This window comes from Phyllobates terribilis, unplaced genomic scaffold (genome assembly GCF_046119375.1).
Source record: "Phyllobates terribilis strain yellow unplaced genomic scaffold, ASM4611937v1 Scaffold_2__4_contigs__length_985480577, whole genome shotgun sequence".
NCBI lineage: Eukaryota > Metazoa > Chordata > Amphibia > Anura > Dendrobatidae > Phyllobates > Phyllobates terribilis.
The window spans coordinates 709,374,307-709,398,287 of NW_027362762.1; the positions used below are offsets into that span (position 1 = coordinate 709,374,307).

Here is a 23,981-nt window from a genome sequence, read left to right on the forward strand (position 1 = left end):
CCGGCTTCCACTATGTTTACCCAGTGTGCCGTCAGAGAGATGTACCGTCCCTGGCCACAAGCACTTGTCCACGTGTCCGTTGTCAGGTGGACTCTCCCAGTAACTGCGTTGTTGAGGGCACGGCAGATGCTTTGGGACACGTGCTTGTGTAGTGCGGGGATGGCACACCGGGCAAAATAGTGTCGGCTGGGGACCGAGTACCGAGGGACGGCCACCGCCATAAGATTGCGGAAGGATTCCGTCTCCACCAGCCTAAAAGGCAGAATTTCCAATGCAAGCAGTCGTGAAATGTGCGAATTTAGGACTGTGGCCTGTGGGGCGTTAGCTGCGAATTTCCGTTTTCGTTCAAAGGTCTGGGATATGGACAATTGAATGCTGCGGTGGGACGTGGACGTTGATGCTGTTTCTTGAGAAACTGCCATAACAAGTGAAGACTGAGAGGTGGGGGCATCTTTACATGCAGTATGGACAGGGGATTGCCGTGCACACACAACAGGGGGTTCTATTGCACGCACAACAGTGGAAGAAGCAGTGGTGACACCCGCTGACACTGGTTGTGGACCCTGGGTTTCGCCCCACAAAGTCGGGTGCTTTGCTGCCGTGTGCCTGATCATGCTGGTGGTGGTCAGGCTGGTAGTTTTGTCACCCCTGCTGATGCTGGCATGGTAGGTGGAACATATGGCCTTTTTGGGGTTATCAGCAGAGTCTTTAAAAAATTCCAGACTCTGGAAGACCTACCGCTTGTACTGGCAACGTCCCTCGTGTTGGTGTTACGGGGAACGGTTGCCTGCCTTCTGTCTGCGGCCACCACACTGCTTCTTCCTGCCTGTTGGGGTACTCTACCTCCCTCCCCCTGTGTGCTGCTGGCCTCACTCTGCATGTCCTCCTTCCACGTTGGGTCAGTTACTAGATCATCCACCACCTCCTCCTCTTCCACTTGCGCACCACGATCCTCCTCCTCACTTCCTGGCAATTGTGTCTCGTCATCGTCCACCTCTTGTGACAGATTGCCAACGTCGACTTCCTGTGGCCGTGGCTGTTCAAATATTTGGGCATCGCAACATGGGATCTCCTCTTCCACCACTTCAAGCGTATCAGGCGAGGGGCCCAAATATGGAAATGGACCAGTGAACAGCTCTTCAGAGTGTCCAAGTGTGGGATCACTTGCTGTCTGACGACACTCGGCATGGTGGGAGGAAGGAGCATCAGGGTGAGGAGGAGTATGCGGTCGAGACTCACGGCTACTAAGAGTTGACCGTGTGGAAGACAGACCGGAGGTGGTGGTGCCCAGGTAACTGGAAGTATTGTCTGCTATCCAATTAATAACCTGTTCACACTGATCAGTTCTCAATACTGGTGTTGTTCTGTGCTTCCCTAGTAATTCGGTCAAGAAGTGGGAGCGAGAAGATGTGGCTGTTGGTTGTGGCACATTTTCACCTTGACCACGGCCCCGTCCTCTGCACGAACCATTACCAGAACGTCCACTTCCACGTCCCTTGCCACGCGCCTTGCCCATTGTAAATGAAGTAAAATAGCTTACACTTGCACTATCAATGGAAAAAGGGTAATAAAGAGTAGATTAGAACCGTGGAAGAGGAAAACCACAGTTATTGTTTACTGGGGTATACCACACTTTTTTAAATAGAGATATTTGCGGCAGTGAGCGACACACTCAAACTGCTTTTTTTTTAGATACCAAAGGCCCAAAACTGGATAGTACAGCGATTTGACCCGTGGAACTGTGAAACCACACTGGGATGTCGGGCCTACACAAGACTATTTTCAACAGATATATTTTTGTGTCGCAACAGTCAGGAGACACTACTGTTTTTCTTTACGGAAAAAACTACCAAAACCTGAATAATAGAGATTTTTTACTGTGGAACAGCAAAACCACAGTTATAATTTACTGGTGTATACCAGGCTTTTTAAAATATATATATATATTTGCGGCTGAACAGTGAGCGACACACTCAAACTGTTTTTTTTAGATACAAATGGCCCAAAAGTGGATAATACAGAGATTTGTACCGTGGAACTGCAAAACCACACTTGTATTTCTCGGGCCTACACCAGACTATTTTCAACAGATATATTTGTGTCTGAAAAATCAGGGACACACTATTTTTTTTTTTTTTTACAGCAAAAAATACAAAAAGCAGGATAATAGAGATTTTTTACCGTGGAACAGCAAAAGCACACTTCTGTCTCTCTGGCCTACACCAGACTATTTTCAACAGATATATTTGTGTCTGAAAAATCAGGGAGACACTATTATTATTTTTATACAGCAAAAAATGCCAAAAACAGGATAATAGAGATGTTTTACCGTGGAACATCAAAACCACAGTAATAATTTACTGGTGTATACCAGGCTTTTTAAAATATATATATATTTGCGGCTGAACAGTGAGCTACACACTCAAACTGTTTTTTTTAGATACAAATGGCCCATAGAACTGCAAAACCACACTTCTATTTCTCTGGCCTACACCAGACTATTTTCAACAGATATATTTGTGTCTGAAAAATCAGAGGCACACTTTTTTTTTTGGGGGGGGCACCAAAAGGTTAATAAGATGGGTATTTGTACATTGTGAAGGAGGAAAAAAAAAAGAGGATTTAGATAAAAAAAAAGGATTTTTCCTGGCCACCCGGGACCTGGAGCTAAGTCCAGCAATTTCAGCAACAGGAGCAGCACACAGGACTGTAATGCAGCGTTTGCTGGTATAACCACTGCGTCTCCTATACAGCCTGCCTGCCTGCCTGCCTGATATACCTGGGATGGATATTAGTCCTGAGAAGGACTGTTTGTTTGATCTGGCAGCCTTTACAGACCCTACACTAACTATTTTGCAGGATATATCTCTCCCTAAATCAGCAGCGCTGTCCCTACACTGTCTGATCCGGAGCGACTGTGTCCAAGATGGCGGCGCCCGGTTTTAAATACTCGAGGTGACGCTGTGCGGCCAGCCAATCACTGTAATGCCCACAAACAACATGGCTGCGGCATTACAGTGACTGGCTGGCAATCCCTGCATGTTCATTGGCTCTGTAAAGAGCGCCAAACATGCAGGGCGGAGACCCGAGCTCCCGCCCGAGTAACCCGGAAATGCTCGGTGCTCGCCGAACATCCCGAGTAGCGTGATGCTCGGGCGAGTACCGAGCAGTGTCGAGCATGTTCGCTCAACACTAAAAATAACGTATAAAAAAAACAAAACAATAGGATCTTTCTTTAGTATAAAAAACAGCGTCACCAATTTAACCTCAATGTAATCACATTGTTCAGCTCATACACCTCCTCCTCCATCTCCGAAATGATCACATCAGTCACAAGCTGACAGCACTGTGTAACATCCCTGGTGGCATGCTGGCATGGCTTACCACCTCCCACCATGCAAGACCGCCATCTTACCTATCAGTCCAGGCTGCACACTTTGCTCCAGTACCTGCTGTGTGCATGTCTCTTATCTGATTGCTTAGGGCGGCAGCGCGGTTACTGCCTGATTCTTATAGTTACTGTGTGCGCACTCCTAATGCGACCCCAGCCTATTGCTGTGAGTCACTGGATACTTAAACCCCCTTCACCCAGTAGGAGGTGCCTGAGCAACACTTTCCTTCAGTGTGTTCTGTGCAACTGAGTTGCCAGGTCCTGTCCTGTATCTTGTCTGTTTCCGCCACCCTGGGGGCTGTATACCCAGGCCTGTTGCCTGTATCTATGACTTCTAGTCTGTTTCCGCCACCCGGGGGGCTGAGTTCCCAGACTCGTTCCTGTATCTTGTTCCTGGTTCAGTTCCTGTCTGAACTGTGTCCTAGCCCGTTACCTGTTTGTCTCTATGTCCGAACCTTCCCTTTTCCTGCAGTGTCTGAACCTGCACCTAACTCCAACTCGTTGTCTCTGCACTTCTGTTTGTGAGTTTTGTGTCCACTCGCTACTCATTGTAAGTACCTTGTGTGTATCTGGTTCTGCTTGTCCCGTTTCCCTGCCTCCGTATCTACCTCCTGTGTTCTAACTATCTTCCTGTATTTTCCAGTCTGTTCCATGTGCACAGAGCCCTGTCCTGTCTGCCTGCACCTTCTGCTCTGTTCTGCTCTGCTTGTCCACCGCATCTGCGGTTTCGCTCTGCTCTGCTTGTCCACCGCATCTGCAGTTTCGCTCTGCTCTGCTTGTCCACCGCATCTGCGGTTTCGCTCTGCTTGTTCACCGCACCTGCGGTTTCGCTCTGCTCTACTTGTTCACCGCACTTGCGGTTTCGCTCTGCTCTGCTTGTTCACCGCACCTGCGGTTTCGCTCTGCTCTGCTTGTTCACCTCACCTGTGGTTTCACTCTGCTCTGCTTGTTCACCTCACCTGCGGTTTCGCTCTGCTCTGCTTTTTCACCGCACCTCCAGTTTCGCTCTGCTCTGCTTGTTCACCACACCTGCGGTTTTGCTCTGCTTGTCCACCGCACCTGTGGTTTCGCTTCGCTCTGCTTGTCCACTGCACCGGCGGTTTCGCTCTGCTCCGCTTGTTCACCGCATCTGCGGTTTGGCTCTGCTCTACTTATTCACCGCATCTGCGGTTTTGCTCTGCTCTGCTTGTCCACCGCACTTGCGGTTTCGCTCTGCTCTACCCTGCTTGTCCACCGCACCTGCGGCTCTGTTCCTGTATCCCAGTACTGGTCCCTATCCAGCCTGCGTTCATACCTGCCAGTATCTGCCAGTCGGAATTCCAGCCGTGGCTGTGAGCACACGCCTGTCTGTATACCAGCCGTGCCTGCTAGTACCCGCCTGTCTGCATACCAGCCGTGCCTGCCAGTACCCACCTGTCTGCATACCAGCTGTGCCTGCCTGTTTCTGCATTCCCCGGTGTGGGTCAACAGCTGTGACCGGGGTCTGACCTGGAGTAGCACCTGGTCCCTCTGCTCCGTTCCTCCCTGGTTCACGGAGTCGACTGAGCTGCCGTGCGACCTTGGTCGGACCGAGTTGATACTTAGTCACGCCCCAGGCACTCCTCGGTTTATGGTCCAGTGGGATCACTAACCACACTCATGCCAGTTAGTCCGGGCGTGAGCGTAACACACTGCAGCACTGCCTTGGCCAAGCGGCAACAGGCTGTGCTGAAGATAACATGCTTAATTGACAAACCGCCCAGCGCTGCAGAGTTGTTGAAAGCTGTAACACAACAGCCTGAACATACAGCCAGGCATGGTCGTGTGGGACAATGGGCGGAGCCTGGTGACGGAGAAATGACAGTCGGGGTAGATACGGTTTCCCTCAATGCCAGCCCTTTCACCGAGCTAAAGAGTATGGTTGTGGTGAAATATGACTCCGACTGAGAAGCTGTTTCAGGTTGAAAAACATTGTGCCCACCAGAGGATTTGATTCTGAGGGCTAACCTTTCTCACCTGCTCAAGAGCCCCATAGCAAGTGCAAAGTTAGCGTTATCATAAACTCTCCTGAGGTAGAAGCCAAGGCACACCAGAGGATTCTCTGGTGGGACTGTTCAACCCTGCTGAGAAGCAGTCCTGGCTTAGAAAAGTGTATGGGAAGGCTCCCGAACACTCTATGGATGCTTTTTTACTGAGGAGGAAACACACGCAAACACGGGGAGAACATACAAAGTCCTTGCAGATGTTGTCCTTGCTGGGATCCCAGCGCTGCAAGGCTTCAGTGCTAACCACTGATCCAATGTGCTGCCGTTCACCCTCTAATATTTAACAGGCTGGAGAAACTTGCACCTACTACCACTCTATCTTCAGCTCCATTGTGAAAAAATGTATTTGGGCAGCCACTCAGTCTACCAAATAAAATTCCTGAGAAGGAAATTGGGGATGGCTTCGCTACTGGTACTGGAGGCAGGCTAATACCATGGCGTCGTACCATAGTTTGCTGGAAATATTCCAGGCTGGTAGCAGGCAAGCAAATTCCCACAGAAAAGTACCAGTAGTAATGTTCAGGCCACATTATAAGTGCAAGCAGCTTTAGATGACTTCCTGGGAGAAATGACACGCAGGGTAGATACGGTTTCCCTCGATGTCAGTCCTTTCACTGAGCTAAATACAACTATCAGCCAAAAAAGTTGTGGACTGCTTCATACTGTCCCTTGCCACATTCACCTGTCCACGTGTTTGTGGTTAGGCGGTCCTTCCTAGTAAGTGCACTGAGGAGGGCACGGGTAATGTTGTGGGACCCGTGCTTGTGGAAGGCGGAGGCGATACCGGGAAATATAGTGGCGGCTGGTGACCGAGTATGGACACCCAGCCGCCGCCGGCATGAGGTTGTGAAAAGCTTCCGCCTCCACGAGCTTAAAAGGCCATATTTCAAGAGCAAAGAGCTGCCCAGAAATCTGGCAGTTTAGTGTTGCGGCCTGTGGGTGGGTGGCTGGCTGCATACTTGCACTTGCATTCCAAGTAACAGAAAACGAAGCAGGTGGTGGCCTCAATTATCATCATGACCTCACCTCGGCAGTATGAACTCTCCTGAAGGAGAAGCCAGGGCCCGCCGGAGGAGTCTACGGTTCTCTGGTGGGCCCGTCCAACCCTGCCGAAAAGCAGCTCTGGCTAAGAAAAGTGTGGGTGAAGGTTCCCGGACACTCTATGGCTGCTTTTTTAATGTGGATCAGCCATGCTTATGCATGTTATTTCTCAAAACGCATTACAGATCAGGCCATTGTCCAACTCTATTCAAGAAATTAAATGCACAAAGAAAGATGTGTGTGTGTCAAAGCACCACCGACAAGTGTGAGTTGATGTTGGTCGGGCTGCCATTGCTTCTGCAACAAGCTGAATTACAGGACTTCCTGGGAGAAATGACACGCAGGGTAGATACGGTTTCCCTCTATGCCAATCCTTTCACCGAGCTAAATACAACACTTAGCAAAAAAAGTTGTGGACTGGCTCCGTACCATCCCTGGCCACTTTCACCTGTCCACGTGTTTGTGGTTAGGCGGTCCTTCCCAGTAAGTGCACTGGGGAGGGCACAGGTTATGCTGTGGGACCCGTGCTTGTGGAAGGCGGAGGCGATACCGGGAAATATAGTGGCGGCTGGGGACCGAGTATGGACACGCGGCCGCCGCCGGCATGAGGTTGTGAAAAGCTTAAGCCTCCATGGGCCTAAAAGGCCACATTTCAAGTGCAAGCAGCTGTCAAAAATTTGGCAGTATAGTATTGCAGCCTGTGGGTGGGTGGCTGGCTGCCTGCATACTTGCGCTTGCATTCCAAGGAATGGGGTAGGGACCACTGAACGCTGCAGTGGGACAAGGACGTGGACGGTGATTGTTGCAAGTCTGCAACGACAGGTGCACGGCGGGAGGCATCTTCGCATGCACCAAGGATCACTTATGATGGGCACACTTTTAGGCAGTGACCTGGGAGTCAGAGATGCTTCCAGAGGTCTTCCCCATGGTGTTCCCATGTCTTTTCAGCATTGTATGCATGTGTCTGATGATGTGTCACACACCACATGGCCAGATAAGGTTGTAAAATCTTAAAATGACATTTCCTGGTGAATGCATTTGTCTTGGTTGAAAGCAATTCAAAAGTGCAAAAACGCATCAAAAACGCTACGTGTGAACATAGCCCAAGTTGTGGAGGAGTATTTTTGTTTTTGGTTATTTATTTTGCTTTATATACAAGTCATTACCCTGGAAAGGATGTTCCTTAACCCCTTTACCCTCCGAGGGTGGTTTGCACGTTAATGACCAGGCCAATTTTTACAATTCTGACCACTGTCACTTTATGAGGTAATTACTCTGGAACGCTTCAACGGATCCCCCTGATTCTGAGATTGTTTTTTCGTGACATATTGTACTTCATGATTGTGGTAAAATTTCTTCGATATCATTTGCGTTTATTTGTGAAAAAAATGGAAATTTGGCAAAAATTTTGAAAAATTTGCAATTTTTAAAATTTGAATTTTTATGCCCTTAAATCAGAGAGATATGTCACACAAAATACTTAATAAATAACATTTCACACATGTTTACTTTACATCAGCACAATTTTGGAACCAAATTTTTTTTTTTGTTAGGGAGGTATAAGGGTTAAAAGTTGACCAGCGATTTCTCATTTTTCCAACAAAATTTACAAAACCATTTTTTTAGGGACCACATTACATTTGAAGTCACTTTGAGAGGTCTTTATGACAGAAAATACCCAAAAGTGACACCATTCTAAAAACTGCACCCCTCAAGGTGCTCAAAACCACATTCAAGAACTTTATTAACCCTTCAGGTGCTTCACAGGAATTTTTGGAATGTGGAAGAAAAAAATGAACATTTAACTTTTTTCACAAAAATGTTACTTTAGACCCAATTTTTTTTATTTTCGCAGGAGTAACAAGAAAAAAATGGACCTCAAAATTTGTTGTGCAATTTCCCCTGGGCACGCATACACCCCATATGTGGGGAAAAAACACTGTTTGGGTGCACGGCATGGTTTGGAAGGGAAGGAGCGCCATTTGACTTTTTGATTGTAAAATTTGCTTGAATAATTAGCGGACGCCATGTTGCGTTTGGAGAGCCCCTGATGTGCCTAAACATTGGAGCTCCCCCACAAGTGACCCCATTTTTGAAACTAGACCCCCCCAAGGCATCTATCTAGATGCATAGTGAGCACTTGGAACCCCCAGGTGCTTCACAAATTGATTCGTAAAAATGAAAAAGTGGAAAAAAAAACACTTTTTCATTTTTACTAATCAATTTGTGAAGCACTTGGGGGTTCCAAGTGCTCACTATGCATCTAGATAGGTGCCTTGGGTGGTCTAGTTTCCAAAATGGGGTCTTTTGTGCGGGAGCTCCAATGTTTAGGCACACAGGGGCTCTCCAAATGCAACATGGTGTCCGCTAACCAATTGTATGGAAAATTGGCTCAAATTGTTAGCGGACACCATGTTGCGTTTGGAGAGCCCCTGTGTGCCTAAACATTGGAGCTCCCCCACAAGTGACCCCATTTTGGAAACTAGTCCCCCCCAAAAGCACCTATCTAGATGCATAGTGGGCACTTGGAACCCCCAGGTGCTTCACAAATTGATTCATAAAAATGAAAAAGCGGAAAAAAAAACACTTTTGCATTTTTACGAATCAATTTGTGAAGCACCTGGGGGTTCCAAGTGCTCACTATGCATCTAGATAGGTGCATTGGGTGGTCTAGTTTCCAAAATGGGGTCACTTGTGGGGGAGCTCCAATGTTTAGGCACACAGGGGCTCTCCAAACGCAACATGGTGTCCGCTAACAATTTGAGCCGATTTTCCATTCAATTTGTTAGCGGACACCATGTCGCATTTGGAGAGCCCTTGATGTGCCTAAACAGTGGAGCTCCCCCACAAGTGACCCCATTTTGGAAACTATACCCCGCAAGGATTTTATTAAGGTGTATAGTGAACATTTTGAACCCAGAGGTACGACACAGAATTTGATAACATTAGGTCATCATATTGAATAAGTTGTCATTACTCTTGATCGCAAGTACTCGCTACTTGAGTTTGCATCGGGTACTCAAGTATGCACCATGTATCACGGGTGCTCAAGTGAAATGCTTGAGTCCCCGCCCGCATGTTTCACGGTTATTAGACACCTCAAAAAAAACATGCGGGGATCGCTCGTGCATGGCAGGCAATCCCCGTGAGGTTTTTTTGGCCGCGAAGCATATGGGGCGGAGACTCGAGCACCCGCGATACTCAGTGCATACCCGATCACCCGATGCAAACTCAAGTAGCGAGCACATGCGTTCAACACTAGTTGCCATATCGTCATCTTTTTTTTTTTTTTTTTTTTTTACTTTTGAAAAAAAAAACAACCCTAACCCCAACATTAGCACAACCCCAACCCCAGCCCTAGCGTTTATTTTTTACGCCGTTCCTAGTGCGGTATAAGTGATTAGACAACTTTATACTTCGGGTCGGTGCGATTACAGAGATACCAGAATCATATCGGGTTTTTATGATTGACAGCTGTCACACACTAAAAGACACATATTTTGTAAAATCTAGTTTTTGCATCGCCATATTTTGAGAGCTATAATTTTTCCATATTTTGGCCGACAGAGTCATGTGATGGCTTGTTTTTTGCGGGATGAGTTGACGTTTTTATTGGTGCCATTTTCAGGCACGTGACATTTTTTGATCGCTTTCTATTCAGCTTTTGGGAGGCAGAATAAACAAAAACCAACAATTCAGGAATTGTGTTTTTTTACATTTTTTTATTCTACTCCGTGCGTGGTAAAACTGATAAGGTAGCTTTATTCTTCGGGTCAGTACGTTTACAGCGGTACTACATTTATATCGTTTTTCTATGTTTTGGCGCTTTTACACAATAAAAGCTATTTTATAGAAAAAAATATTTTTTTGCATCGCTTTATTCTGAGAGCTATAACTTTTTGATTTTTCGGATGATGGAGCTGTATGGTGGCTTGTTTTTTGCGGGACAAGATGACGTTTTCAGCGGTACCATTTTTATTTATATTCGTCTTTTTGATCGCGTGTTATTCCATTTTTTGTTTGGCAGTATGATGATAAAGCATTATTTTTTGCTTCGTTTTTTATTTAGTTTTTTTACCGTGTTCACTGAAGGGGCTAACTAGTGGAACAGTTTTATAGGTCAGGTCGTTACGGACGCGGTGATACCAAATATGTGTACTTTTATTGTTTGTTTGTTTTTTTTTCATAATAATATTTATTGATGGGTACATTATATATTTATTTTTAGTGGATTTTTTTTTTTATATATTTTTACAATTTTTTTTTATTTATTTTTTTCACTTTTTTTACTTTTTTACTTTGTCCCACTGTGGGACTTTCACTTTTTTCATTCTGATCGCCTGCACAGCATAGGGATGGAGCACCATCCCTGTGCTATGCAGGTTGTCAGCGCTGCACAGTGATAAGATTGTTTGGTCGTGCGCTGCGCATGTCCAAACAATCTTCCTGCTGTCTGGTGACCCGGATGTTGTCATGACGACATCGGGTCGTCATGGCAACACCCGGGAAGCTGCGGCAGACAGCGCTGGAGGCCGGAAGAGGAGGTGAGTATACCGATCACCTCCCCTAAGCCACCGCAATGCTGCGATCGACTTCGATCGCAGCATTGCGGGGGTTAATGTGCCGGGAGCGGTGCGGGACCGCTCCCTGCACATAGTACCAGGTGTCAGCTGTGACAATCAGCTGACACCCGGCGGCGATCACGCCCGCACAGCCTGTGTGCGCGCGCGATCACGATGACGTACTAATACGGGTCAGGCTTTTAAAGCCCAGGGCACAGACGCGTATTAGTACGTCATGAGCTTTAAAGGAGTTAACATATTTCCCAGGAAAATCCATTTTGGTTTCATTTTTGTATGTTTTATTGTGAGTCTGTAAAAGTGGTGTAATACTCTGACCACGTTGCTGACAGCAGTGATCTGGGAGTCAGAGATGCTTCCAGGGGTCTTCCCCATGCTGTTCCCATCGATTTGGGCAATTTTTAGGCCCTCTGCAGACCGCCGGGGGGAGCCGCCTGAAAAATGCTCGAGTTTCCCATAGACTTACATTGGGCTCGTTGCTCGGGTCGAGCACCCGAGTATTCCAATTTGCTCGACCCGAGCAACGAGTACCTGAGCATTTTAGTGCTCGCTCATCACTAATCATGTACATTTTAAAATGTTGATGTATAAAAATGGATGTCACATGGATATAAAATATGGACACGGATGGCATGTGGATAACAATACAGATGAAAATCACTCGAGCTGTTTGGATGATCGGATAATTGTTCATACACTCATTTGATCACAGCCTAAGGTCTGTCTTCCATTCATTCGGCCATCCAGTTATTTACCCCTCCAGTGTGCTACAAAAATTCTATAGAAAAGCTAATATAGGAAGTGATCTCTGAATTTTCTTTGGGATTGTTCCCATTTATTCAGCGCATCCGTTATGGTACTGGACTCTTTAAAGGGGTTGTACAAGTTGTAGACTTCTCAATCCCTATGTCTCATGTCTTCCCCATGTAAAATAACACTCTTACCTCCAATGCCGGCGCCATTCCAGTGGTGTCGGCACTGGCTCTCCCGGGGATCGTGTGACATTGAAGTGTTGACTTCACTCTTCCCGCCTTCAGTCAAACCACTTGTAACACTGCTGGAACGAAACTTCCACTGGAGGTGAGTATAGGTGTTATTTTACAAGGAGGAAACATAATGGACAACCAGATCCACTGGGCCCGATTCGTCAAGACTGTTGTCAGCGATGTTCACACCCATCTTGATGAGGAGACATGTTGGAATCAGACGCTCCTGATTCAGAAGCCTCTTAATGAATCTGAAGAAGCTCCAACAACTGGCATGCGTGTCACCACAAATCTTGACTGGAGTAACATTTCTGGCATAAGGAACGCCACAGCTTGTAATGAATTATGGCATCTGATGCAGTTTTGACAGTTGTGAAAGTCAAGGCATAATAAACGTGACCCTGATGATCAAATTGATTGAAATCCAGCCTAAGGGCTCAATCACATGTCAGTTTTTTGTGTACAAAGGCTACTTGTGTTTTTCATGGATAGCACTCATCCCTATAGTAGTGAATGGGGCCATACACATGTTTGTGATTTTTCACAGACCAAGCAAAATCATGGAGACATGTGTGATATTGATCTGAGCATCGGCAATGCAAGCCTAAAGGTTCAGAGATTGAGAAGCCTAGTTTATATAGAAATACATTTGAATGAATCTGTTGTACTATAGAAAAACAACAAGCATAGTCTGAAAAGGGATATATTTATACATTTTACTTTTATTTTTTTTTGAGCATTTTTCCTATAATGGAAACCAGACATACTTTCACATAAAATGTAGTTTACTGTTGTAAACTGAGACTGAAGATGAGTTTATACATCGAGGGACATTACAGACAAAACAGCAAATACACATGAAATGCATATTGATATGTAATGTCGGTGTCGTGGTTTCTATGACTAATAATACTTGATAAGCTGCTCTTGAAGATCATTTCTAACTCTGTAGGTTGGAAATAAACAATCTTTTTTCTTTTACTAGATGTTTGCAGTTTGGCAAAAGCAGAATCTTCTTCTTCTCAATCCAGTAGTCCTCTCTCATTTTTACATTTTGGTAATTTTTATTACTAATTTTTATGGCGCTGCCTGAAAACATAAAAATATATAAAGCATTAAATGTTATCATTTTCTTATTGTGATTAAAATTCTTGTATATCACTAAAATTATAGCAATTAAGAAAAAAAAACAGACTGAAATTTTCCCATGTGATACAATAGAAAAATGGAAAAGTCATTTTGTTCATGGCAAAATATCATGCTGTGCTTATTACAAATTTGTATCAAGTAATTGGTTGGTAAATGTTACAACTAATTCTACCCTGCACCGCTCACTTCTACATTGGAGGTGAGCAGTGCCAATGACATTATCATACCTTACGGGATGAGTGTCCGATTGGCAAGTGCCAAGCACTTGTTCTATTCTAATCAACAGGACACGTTCATGATGCCTGCTGATCTGGTACGGGTCTGAACAGGTATGCGGTATTGAAATGTCATCAGCATTGCTTACTTCCAAAGTGGATATGAGCAGCACCAGAACACCCTTTTAAGACACACACATATACACCTGTAAAGCATTTTTGTTTAAAGGGAACCAGTCACCAGAAATAATGCTGTTAACCTGCAGATATGCAGTTAATGTGCAGGTTATTATGCTGCCCGGTGCCTGCACGCAGCCGAATGCAGTAGGGAGAAAATTAACTTTATTCTCCCCGCCAGCATTTGAATTCAGTCATGGGGGCGGGGTCCCCGTGGGTTCAGTCATCGCTCTGAGAATACAGAGTGGCCGCTGTAACCGCACCCCCAGCCCTGACAGACAGCCAGCCTAAATGCAGAGATAGTGTCAGTCAGGGCTGGGGGCACGGTTACAGCGGCCACTCTGTATTCTCAGAGCGATGACTGAACCCACGGGGACCCCGCCCCCATGACTGAATTCAAATGCTGGCGGGGAGAATAAAGTTAATTTTCTCCCTACTGCATTCGGCTGCGTGCAGGCGCCTGGCAGCATAAATAACGCTGTTAACCTGCAGATTAACCACATATCTGCAGGTTAACAGTGTTATTTCTGGTGACAGGTTCCCTTTAAGCTAGAACTTTCCAGAATTTTAAAGAGGTCATCCGGCGTAAGGCTACAAGTCTGCAGTCATTCTGTGTGACTGCAGGCTTGTGAATCCTAACATCACATGCACTGCGCGCTGTGAGGATTCTTCAGCGCAGGGAGTGGCGTGCACTTGACCGCAAGTATGTCATTTGCATACATATGGTCACGTTCCGACTAGACGTGTGCAGCCTCGCTTAATGTAAGTGTATTGAGCAAGGCTGGACACGTCTAGTCAGAATGTGGCTGGAAGTATGCAAATCGCATACTTGCGGTCACATGACTGCCGGCACCAGAGAATCCTGCGTGTGAAATGAGGATTCACAAGTCTGTAGTCACATAAACTGGTACCCCAAGGCCAAACAACCTATATAATATAAGAGTGTCCACTACTTTTTGATTGATGACCTAAGCTTAGGATAGGTCATCAATGACTGATCGGCCAGGGTCCGACACTTAGCACCCCGCCATCAGCTGTTATCGGTGTCGGCGGCAGCGGCGGCTGGAAGTGCTCACTTGTGAAGCTGGCCGTCTTCTGATAGTGTCTGCCGCAGGGTACTACATATCCGCCTCCTATTGATTTGAATAGCAGGCGGATGTGTAGTACCAAGCCTCGGCCACTACCAAAAGACGGCCAGCTACACAAGTGAGCACTTCCGGCCGCCGCTGCCGCCGACACCGATAACAGCTGATCGGCGGGGGTGCCGGGTGTCGAACCCCAGTATATCAGACATTGATGACCTATCCTGAGGATAGGTCATCAGTTAAAAAGTAGTGGACAACCTCTTTAAACCAAATCCCTTACTTGTATAAAAACCAATCTAAAAGCATTACTAACAGCATGTCATATTATTATCTTAAGTGTAATAATTACACATTGCAATTAAAATGTGTTTCTGTTTTTCTTTTTGCAAAAATGTAGTTTGGGAAACCGGCAGTGTTCTTGACATAGTTTTGTGAAAATCATAATTCAAACAAAATGTTTAAAGCATCTCAATAAGCTCTTAAAAGGTCCATACTCTAGAACTCATGGCTGTTATCCCTATTCTAGTAGTGCAGAAGGCAAGTTGAAGATGATTGAATATGAAGTGATTTTTTTCATATGCCTAAAATAAAACTGAAAATCTTCTCTTGACATTGAAGTGTTAATAAAGGACAGCACCTGGATTGCACATGGATGGCATACCTGTGCTGTGCGTGATGTTCACGAACTCAAATAAAAAATGGACTTGGCCCCCCTTTTTTTTTTTTTTTTAGAGGATCACTCACGAAAAAACATGCACATATGAACAGCCACATAGGCTAAAATGGGAACCGTGGAAAACACACATAGAACACGTACATGAAAAAATGGACATTTGAATGATGTCTTCAGGCTTGTTCAGACGTCCATGTATCATGATCTGAATATGGGCCGTGATGCATGGAATGGCTGCAGGTCTCCTGACCCAAACTTGGCAGCCTATGTTCCTATTAAGCATATATACCTGTCGCGAGTCTCAAGACCAAGCCATGCATTGCGATACGTAGACGCCTGCAATTGGCCCTAGTGTGAGGACCCTGAACACAAATCCCTCTACCTCGCCTCCCTGAACCCCAGTGAGAATGGCACAAAATATGGAGGATATTGGACTTCGTTTGTGTCAAATAAATCCTCCCTGTAATTATTGCGTTCTAACACTACTCTTAACTATTTTCAGGTTTTGGGAATCGATTTGCAAAGCCAAAGGGGCCTAGAAAACCACCAGCAACTTGGAACATATAAAGATTATCTGCACATTTTCCTAATAATATCTAAGAATATAAATATTTAGAAATAAACAGATTGTGTTATGATTCTATTTATTATAGCAATTTTTTATACAACTTCTACATAGTTCCTGACTTTATCTGTGAGGACTATTCTGTGCCAAGGTTATACACATATGAAATGTAAGTTTTTACATGACAAATTAGTTCAGAATTTTATGAATTTTATATTCAAGTAGCTTTTACCCATGCGAATGTGTCATATGTGAATGCTTGGCTATGCTGTTGTCATCAGAATGTAACTGATTTTTAATTTGCTTATAAAAAAGGGAAAATGATTCACAACAATATAAACTAGAAGGAAAGTAAGTAAAAAAGGAAAAGAACTGTTTGAACCAATGAGACATGAAACCATGTTAAAGGGACCTTGACAGCTGATCCATGTTGCCGGACCCTCCGACAGCATGAATCAGAAGTTCACTGTGTAGGGCGGGATGATGTGTCACGTGACCCAAAAATTTTGTGCAACTTGCTGTCATGCGATTATTTTAGTGCTGTGTTTTTTCTGTAAAATAACAAGTCACATGCAAGCTGCAGTCACATGCCATCGACTTCCAAAACAAGTCGCAAGTGAGTTACGTGCCACTTTTAACCATTCGCTGTAGGACGCAATGCCACACCATAGGAAGTCATTAGTTGAGATGTTATAATGCAATTCCGCAACTTCAATGTTACATGACATGTCACCATGTAGGACTAGTATAATTGCAGCCAATGCATTTCTTACTATATAACACATACTTTTAAAAGCAGTCAGGGGCTATGTAACATGGACGAACAGTGGAAGAGACAGGTCCCTAGTGGTTTTTCCCCGCCTCGCCCCCCTTGATTGACAGTTCTTACCCTATAAACACACATAGAGAAGAGACCTGTCAGTTCAGAGGAGGAGGAGGAGAAGCCTCAGGTGACCTGTCTCTTGGAGTAGCCAATGGAGTCACATTATCCTCAAACAGGCAGCTTGAATCAGGTTCCCTTTAAATGTTTACAGTATATACATAATCCATAGTGAACAGTAAAATGCATTGAACAGAAAAGGAGCATCTGATCTGCTCATAAAAACATGCTTTCTCATAGGGCTGCACCACTAGACCTGCAGAGAGTAAAAATCCTAGCGCATTCCAAATATTATTGTATTATAATCTCACATTTTTAATAAAACATAGAAAAGACACATACAAGAAATGCATACAAGCAGTTATGCAGACCAAATTTTGGTTAGAGCTCTATATTGTTTATTGGTTGCCCTTAAAGGGGTGGTCCAAAGTCAAAGTAAATTTCATTCTAAATCCCTTTATATGTAGTGTCATAATCTTAACTATTTTTTAATATTCTTGCATTAAAAATTCTCCATCCTTTCTTTAACTACACTATCTAACTGCTTTTCTACTTTCTTTTCCCTATATTCTACATAGTTTGTAAAGCCGAATAAAGACTTGCGTCCATCAAGTTCGACCTGTAAGTTCTGTAGTTGCTAAAGTTGATCCAGGGGAGGGCAAAAACCCCAAATGATTTAGCCAATCTTCACCTGAGGAAAAATTCCCTCCCGACTCTGAAACCAGCAGTCAGAATAAATCCCTGTATCAACCTACTATTTTATTCTATTTTTAAGTATATGCAGAAATCTGCCTGGTATCTAGAAAAGCATCCAGTCCCCGCTTGAACTGGTGTAGTGAATCCGACATTACCGTCTCCTCACTCAGTGAATTCCATATTCTCACTGCTCTTACCGTAAAGAACCCCTTCCTATGCTGGTGCTGAAACCTTTTCTCTTCCAGTCTTAGTGAATGCCCTCTTGTTACCGTAATATCCCTCCTTTTGAACAAATCCCGGGCAAGGTCTCTATACTGTCCCCTAACATATTTGTACACATTTATTATGTCCCCCCTCAACCTTCTCTTTTCCAGGCTGAATAGTCCTAGTTTTGCCAACCTCTCTGGGTATTGCAGTCCCTCCATTCCCTTTATTAATTTTGTTGCCCTCCTTTGTACCTTTTCAAGCTCATTTATATCCTTTCTATATATTGGGGCCCATAACTGAGCACAGTATTCCAAGTGTGGTCTGACCAGTGCTTTGTACAGTGGAAGAACAATGTTCTCATCCTTTGCAGCTATACCTCTTCTGATACATCCCATTACCCTGTTTGCCCTTACAGCAGCGGCCTGACTTTGGGCACTCCAATTTAGTTTGCTATCAATCAAGATGCCCAAGTCCTTCTCCATCTCTGAATTCCCCAATGATTTCCCATTCAGTGAGTACTGGTGACTTCCATTTTTCCTTCCCATATGTATGACCTTACATTTCTCCTCGTTAAACCTCATTTGCCATTTAATGCTCCACCTACCCAACTTATCCAAATCCCTCTGAAGGTCTTCACTATCCTCTTTTGTATTAATTGTTTTACATAACTTTGTGTCATCTGCAAATATTGATATTTTACTGTTTATCCCGTTGACTATGTCGTTAATAAAGATATTAAATAACATTGGGCCTAGTACAGACCCCTGTGGTACCCCACTAGTGACGCTTACCCAATCTGAGTATATTCCATTTATAACCACCCTCTGCCTTCTATCCTTTAGCCAGTTAGCTACCCACTTGCAGACATTTTCCCCCAGCCCCATCATTCTCATTTTGTATACCAACCTATTATGTGGCACGCTATCGAACGCTTTTGAGAAGTCGAGATACACGACATCCACTGGTTCCCCCTGATCTACTCGAGAGCTAACCTCCTCGTAGAAGTCAATTAGGTTTGTTTGGCAGGAGCGATTCCTCATGAATCCATGTTGGTTCGGGGTTAATAGATTATTAGCGTCAAGATGCTCCATGATTGCCTCATTAATAAAGCCTTCAAAAATTTTGCCCACAACGGACGTCAGACTCACCGGCCGATAGTTTCCGGCGTCACTTTTCGCTCCCTTTTTGAATATTGGCACTACATTCGCCTGTCGCCAATCAAGTGGTACAGACCCAGTCTCAACAGAGTCCTTAAATATAAGATATAACGGTCTGTCTATCACATTACTTAGTTCCCTTAGTACCCGTGGGTGTATGCCATCAGGTCCTGGTGATTTGTTTATTTTAATGTTACTGAGGCGTTTCTGTACCCCAGATGATGCTTCAGTTGAGAATCCCAGTGCATGCTGGGATACTGAAACTAAGCGTCATCAGGTGGGCAGAGGCTGCTGTCACTGCTGCAGTCCCTGCCCCCTCCCTGAAATTAAGTGTCATCAGTGATGATCATTTCAGGGGATGGGCTAGTCCCTGCGCGCTGTGCACAATCACAGCGTGTGCTATGCTGTCAGCTCAGATCAGCAGTGATAAGCCAGGAACAGAGCCGTCCCCACAGGTGATGTCACTGGTCTCTGCACGCTGGTTATTGTGACACTGCTCTGTTGCCGGCTTGTCACTACTGATCTCAGCTGGCAACAGAGTGCACGCTGGGTTGTGCACATTGCACAGCGTGCAGGGACTAGCCCTGCCCCTGAAATGAGCGTCACTGATGACACTTCGTTTCAGGGAGGGAGCAGGAGCTACTGCAGTGACGGCAGCCTCTGCCCTTTGATGACAGTTCATTTGACTATCCCAGCATGCACTGGGATTCTCAAACAAAATGTTACCAACGAGGAAGTAGGCAAAAGAAAGTAGAAAAGCAGTTAGATACTGTATTTAGGAAAGGATATTTTGAATGCATTTATATTAGATAATAGTTTAGATTATTGTACTACATACAGTAGATAGGGATTAAGAATGACATTTACTTTAAGTTGTGGTAGTCACAATCAAAGTATGACGTCAGTGTTATGACAATCACCAGAAATCTGAAATCTTTGAAATCTTTACAAGTCAGAAAAAGCTTTTACCCTTGTAATATGAATCATTCGGTGACAGTAACCCAAGATGTTACCATGACCAGTGTACAAAGTCAATGTAAATCTTTAATCTTAAAGTCAATACATTTTCTCAAATTCAGAACTAATTCTGAATCAAGTACCCGCTCTATAAGTTTCCTAATAAAGTATTCAAAAATGTGTTTTCAAAACCAAAGAACTAGAAAGCAAATACCTACATTCCCATGGTACATTTTCTTTCCCTTTAATTTCATATCTGAACATGGCAGTGAGAAGATTGCTCCATGAATGCAATGAAAGTTGGGTCATCATATCAGGTGATATGAAAAAAAGTTTCCTTTTCCCCTGAAAATATATATTTTTTATTATGAACGTATGTGGAATGTTGACTTGAATAAATATTTATATTGACCAGATTTGTGAGTAAATTCATTGTGATTCAGTGATACTCATTATTCTTATTGTTTCTATTCTTTCTTATTTCTTTTCTTTATGTGATGAAAAATCTTCAGGTGTGGCTTATCCAGTGAAATAAAAAACTTCATATATCACTATGGTGATCTTATCAATCTTCTGCCATTCCTATGCTGAGACTTCATATAATTTACAGAGAATCAGAAAAAAATCCATGCTGGTTAGAAATGAAAAAAAAAAAACAGCAATTTCACCTTAGTTTTTTGAGTTTTGTTCTACATTGCTAACTTTGTACAGAGATGAAGAAGTACTACTTCATAAGAGCTGATAAAGACAGCAGGATTGTGGATGACAGAACATCACAACATCGAGCAGGCATTAGGCCATGTTCACACCTTCAGTATTTCGTCAGTATTTTACCTCAGTACTTATAAGCCAATACCAGGAGTGGGTGATAAATACAGAAGTGGTGACGTGTTTCTATTATACTTTTCCTCTGATTGTTTCATCCTCATTTTGGTTTACAAATACTGATGTAAAATACTGACCACAATCCTATAGTGTGAACGTGGTCTTATTAGGAGAGACATCCAGATAATCCAAGTATGAAACTAAGAGCAGGTTGAAATCTGCATATCAGGGTCTGAGAATGAATGAAATGCTGTAAATGGAATATCTAGAATTCCAAAATAAACAGCCAAACTTTAGGACAGGCCATTAGTGATGAGCGAGTATGTTCTGTTAACCCTTTAGACGAGCATGCTCGGGTGCTCGCCGAGTGTCTTCACCGTGCTGGGATGTTATGTTTTTGTCAATCTGTGTGCATGATTTGTGACTGTTTGACAGCTTTAATACATGTGAGGAATGCCTAACAAACAGGCATTCCTCACATGTATTAAAGCTGTCAAACAGTTGCAAATCATGAGCACGGCGTGACTCAAACATAACACCCGAGCACGCTGAAGATACTCGGGAAACACCCGAGCATGCTCGTAAATCTCGAGTAACGAGCATGCTCGCTCATCACTACAGGCCATCAATATCAGATCAATGAAGACTCAACTACTGCCCTCTCCCCTCCCGCTGGCTGAAAGGGCTACAACCCCTCATCATTTTTTAGGCTACGTTCCCACGATGAGCTTTTGGTGAATTTTTGATGTTGGAGATTTTAGGCATCCATTAAGTAGAATAGGTTACTTGCATTTTTGCATTGTGTTTTTAGTGCGTTTTTTACATGCATTTTTTTTCATGTTTTTGATGCTGTTTTTTTGTCTCTTTTTGGTATGTCATGTTTTAAATAAAGTTGCTTTGTTTTTGATACTTCCTGGTACTTGGCTTTGACAAAACTTTACTGCTACAGTCATGTGCGGATCACATGTAGAAATGCGCTAAAAACGCATGCACCATTTTTACCTGCGGATTTCCCGCATCTATCGCATCTATTGTAAGTCTATGGGGAAAAAGCTGCACAGAAAACTTGGAGTACCCGCAAGAGAAACTGACATGTTGTGGATGTGAAACACGCACCGCAGCTCAGTTTACACTGCGTTTTTGCTACAACAAAAATAAGCAGTCAAAAACTCACCAAAATTTCATCGTGTGAATGTAGATGTTACAGCTTGGTGGTAAATATATAATGTGATTATTATCATTTTTTGAGGGGATTGGAGATGCAAAAAAAACTGCATTTCTGACATTTTTATTTTTCATTTTCGATCAATAAAAATAAGAAAATTTTATGGCTCGTGTTACCATTTTATGGTGAAGCATTTTTAGGAGACTTAAAGCAGCAAAGACTTTTCTGTTTTGAAAAACATGGTATTTCCAAGCATTGCCACCAGCATGGCCTAGCAGGTAAGATGCTTATGGCAGGACCTGGAGCCATTAGGAGGCTGCGATCGTGATGTGAGAGGAGTGATGAGCCGACAAAGGGAACTCCTGTCAGATAACCTAGATGCCACTGTGGCTATTCACTGCCACATGTATAGGGCTAAACAACGTCAAGTAAATGGCTGCCTACACAGTCGTTCTTAACCAATTGCGGACTGATAACGATTGGCCAGTCTGCATGTGACTCAGCAAGGTCGTTTTAGAATGTCATTACAGGGTCAGAAGCTTCATGGAGATGATGGAGAAGCGAGGAGCTGCTATCGGACTCTGCCGGGCTCTCCATACAAGGCAGAGATGGTTTATTACCATATCTGCCTTTCTGATTGCTATCTATATAGTATAGAAAGCAGAAACATGGCTTCCTCCTCCCTAGAGACCATGTGATCACCAGGGAAGATGGTTAGCAGACCAAGTGACCATAAGATTGTGTCCTAGTGACCCTGTGATCACTGGAAGGGAGCAGAAGATGGTTAGAAGACCAGAACAGCTCTGCAGAGGAGGCAGAAAACTGAGCCGGTCCTGTGGAGCATAATATGCAGCACTCGGCTATTTCCGGGGGTCCCATGGAGAATGAATGTGACTCGCCCCCTGGGCCATGGGGCACTCGGATCCGGGCAATAGGGAACGATGGGGGTAGTAGTGGCAACCCGGTTCCATGGCTCAGGGTGGTCAGGCCAGTGGTAGTCCGTTATGTGCTATTGATTATGTCTGACTACGCCACCCGTGGATTTGCGGTCATTAGGAACCGCCGCTGCAGGGCAGACCTCTGGGGCTGATGATATATGCAGCTGGGATGGTGTGACTCCCCACGGGAAGAGTGCGGCCCCAGGGCAGTGTGGTGGATGGTGGGAGTAATGGTAGTGAGAGTCCCGGTGCCGATAGTGCTGGAGGAGCAAGGAGCACACAGACAACAAGTTGCAGTCCAGGGTCTTTACTAAAACAGGTAAACTGACCCATAAACAGTCCCGGCTACGAGGGGACCTGGATGTCTGAGAGCAACGGGGAAATTGGCCCTGGTCAGGGTGATGGTGTAGGCCTACCGTGCTTTCTGCGCTCCTTCTGGCTATCTCCTCGTTATAGGGTAACAGCCCACGTTTCCGAGCTTTCCATGTATTCTCGCCTGTATGGCCTGCGACGTGGGTTCCTTTCTGCTCCCAGCCTTGTACGGCTTTACTGGTCCCTTCTGTTGTGGCAGGGCCTCCAGGCTTCTTAGGCCAAGGAATATACAGTCCCTTGCGAACTGGTTATCTGCTGGAGAATGTGGAATCCTCCCAGCCTCAGACACCAAAGTCTGGTAGATTAAGTATTTTATCTGCCAAGACAGGCTCTCTTCGCCTCTTGTCTCTGGCTTGTGGCTCTCCTCCTGCCACACTTCCTCTTAGGTGCAGTGCAACTGTCTGTCCCTGCTCTGCTCTGGGACACGTCTCAGTCCTGAGACAGGCCATCAAGTTCCCTCTAACCCTGCCCCCAGTACCAGCTTTTATAGGGGCAGCCTGCTCCCCCTACTGGCCTGAGACAGGAGGCATTGCATGCTAATGTTCCCCTGACTAGAGAACCTCCCCCTTGCTCTCAGACACAGCTTTAATTACACTTGTGGCATCCAGGCCAGGGTGACACATTCCCCCTAGTGAAATTTAGTACTCCGGGACTAAACAATACACAAAGACAATATGCATAACTATAAAACATTAATAGACAAACGACGCACAGATTGAGTTCTTAAGGTCACAGTGTGGTCTGTGACCGGGTGTCCATATCACCAGCACAAAACGGGGAGCCTTAACCAGGTGGGGGTCTGTCCTACCCCAAGTCCTTCACAGTCTTAGTTCATTCCTGGGTTAGGCTCTGAATGCAGTCCATACAAGGTCCCGGTTATAAAAAGTCCATAACCTTT

General features: G+C 44.6%; 1 protein-coding gene across 3 annotated transcripts in view; it reads left to right on the forward strand.

Moving 5' to 3' along the window:
• PTPN22 (protein tyrosine phosphatase non-receptor type 22) overlaps positions 1-17,590 on the forward strand; it is a 233,985-nt gene extending 216,395 nt beyond the window's left edge. Inside the window, exons 20-21 of one of the 3 annotated variants that reach the window (XM_073667163.1) lie at positions 13,008-13,079; positions 15,824-17,589. In XM_073667163.1, coding sequence (XP_073523264.1) covers positions 13,008-13,079; positions 15,824-15,888 — 137 coding nt within the window. In that variant the 3' untranslated portion in view covers positions 15,889-17,589. Of the gene's footprint in view, positions 1-13,007; positions 13,080-15,823 lie in introns of all 3 variants that reach the window. The other 2 variants (XM_073667162.1, XM_073667164.1) reach the window with 2 other exon arrangements.
• Positions 17,591-23,981: the final 6,391 nt, after the last annotated feature.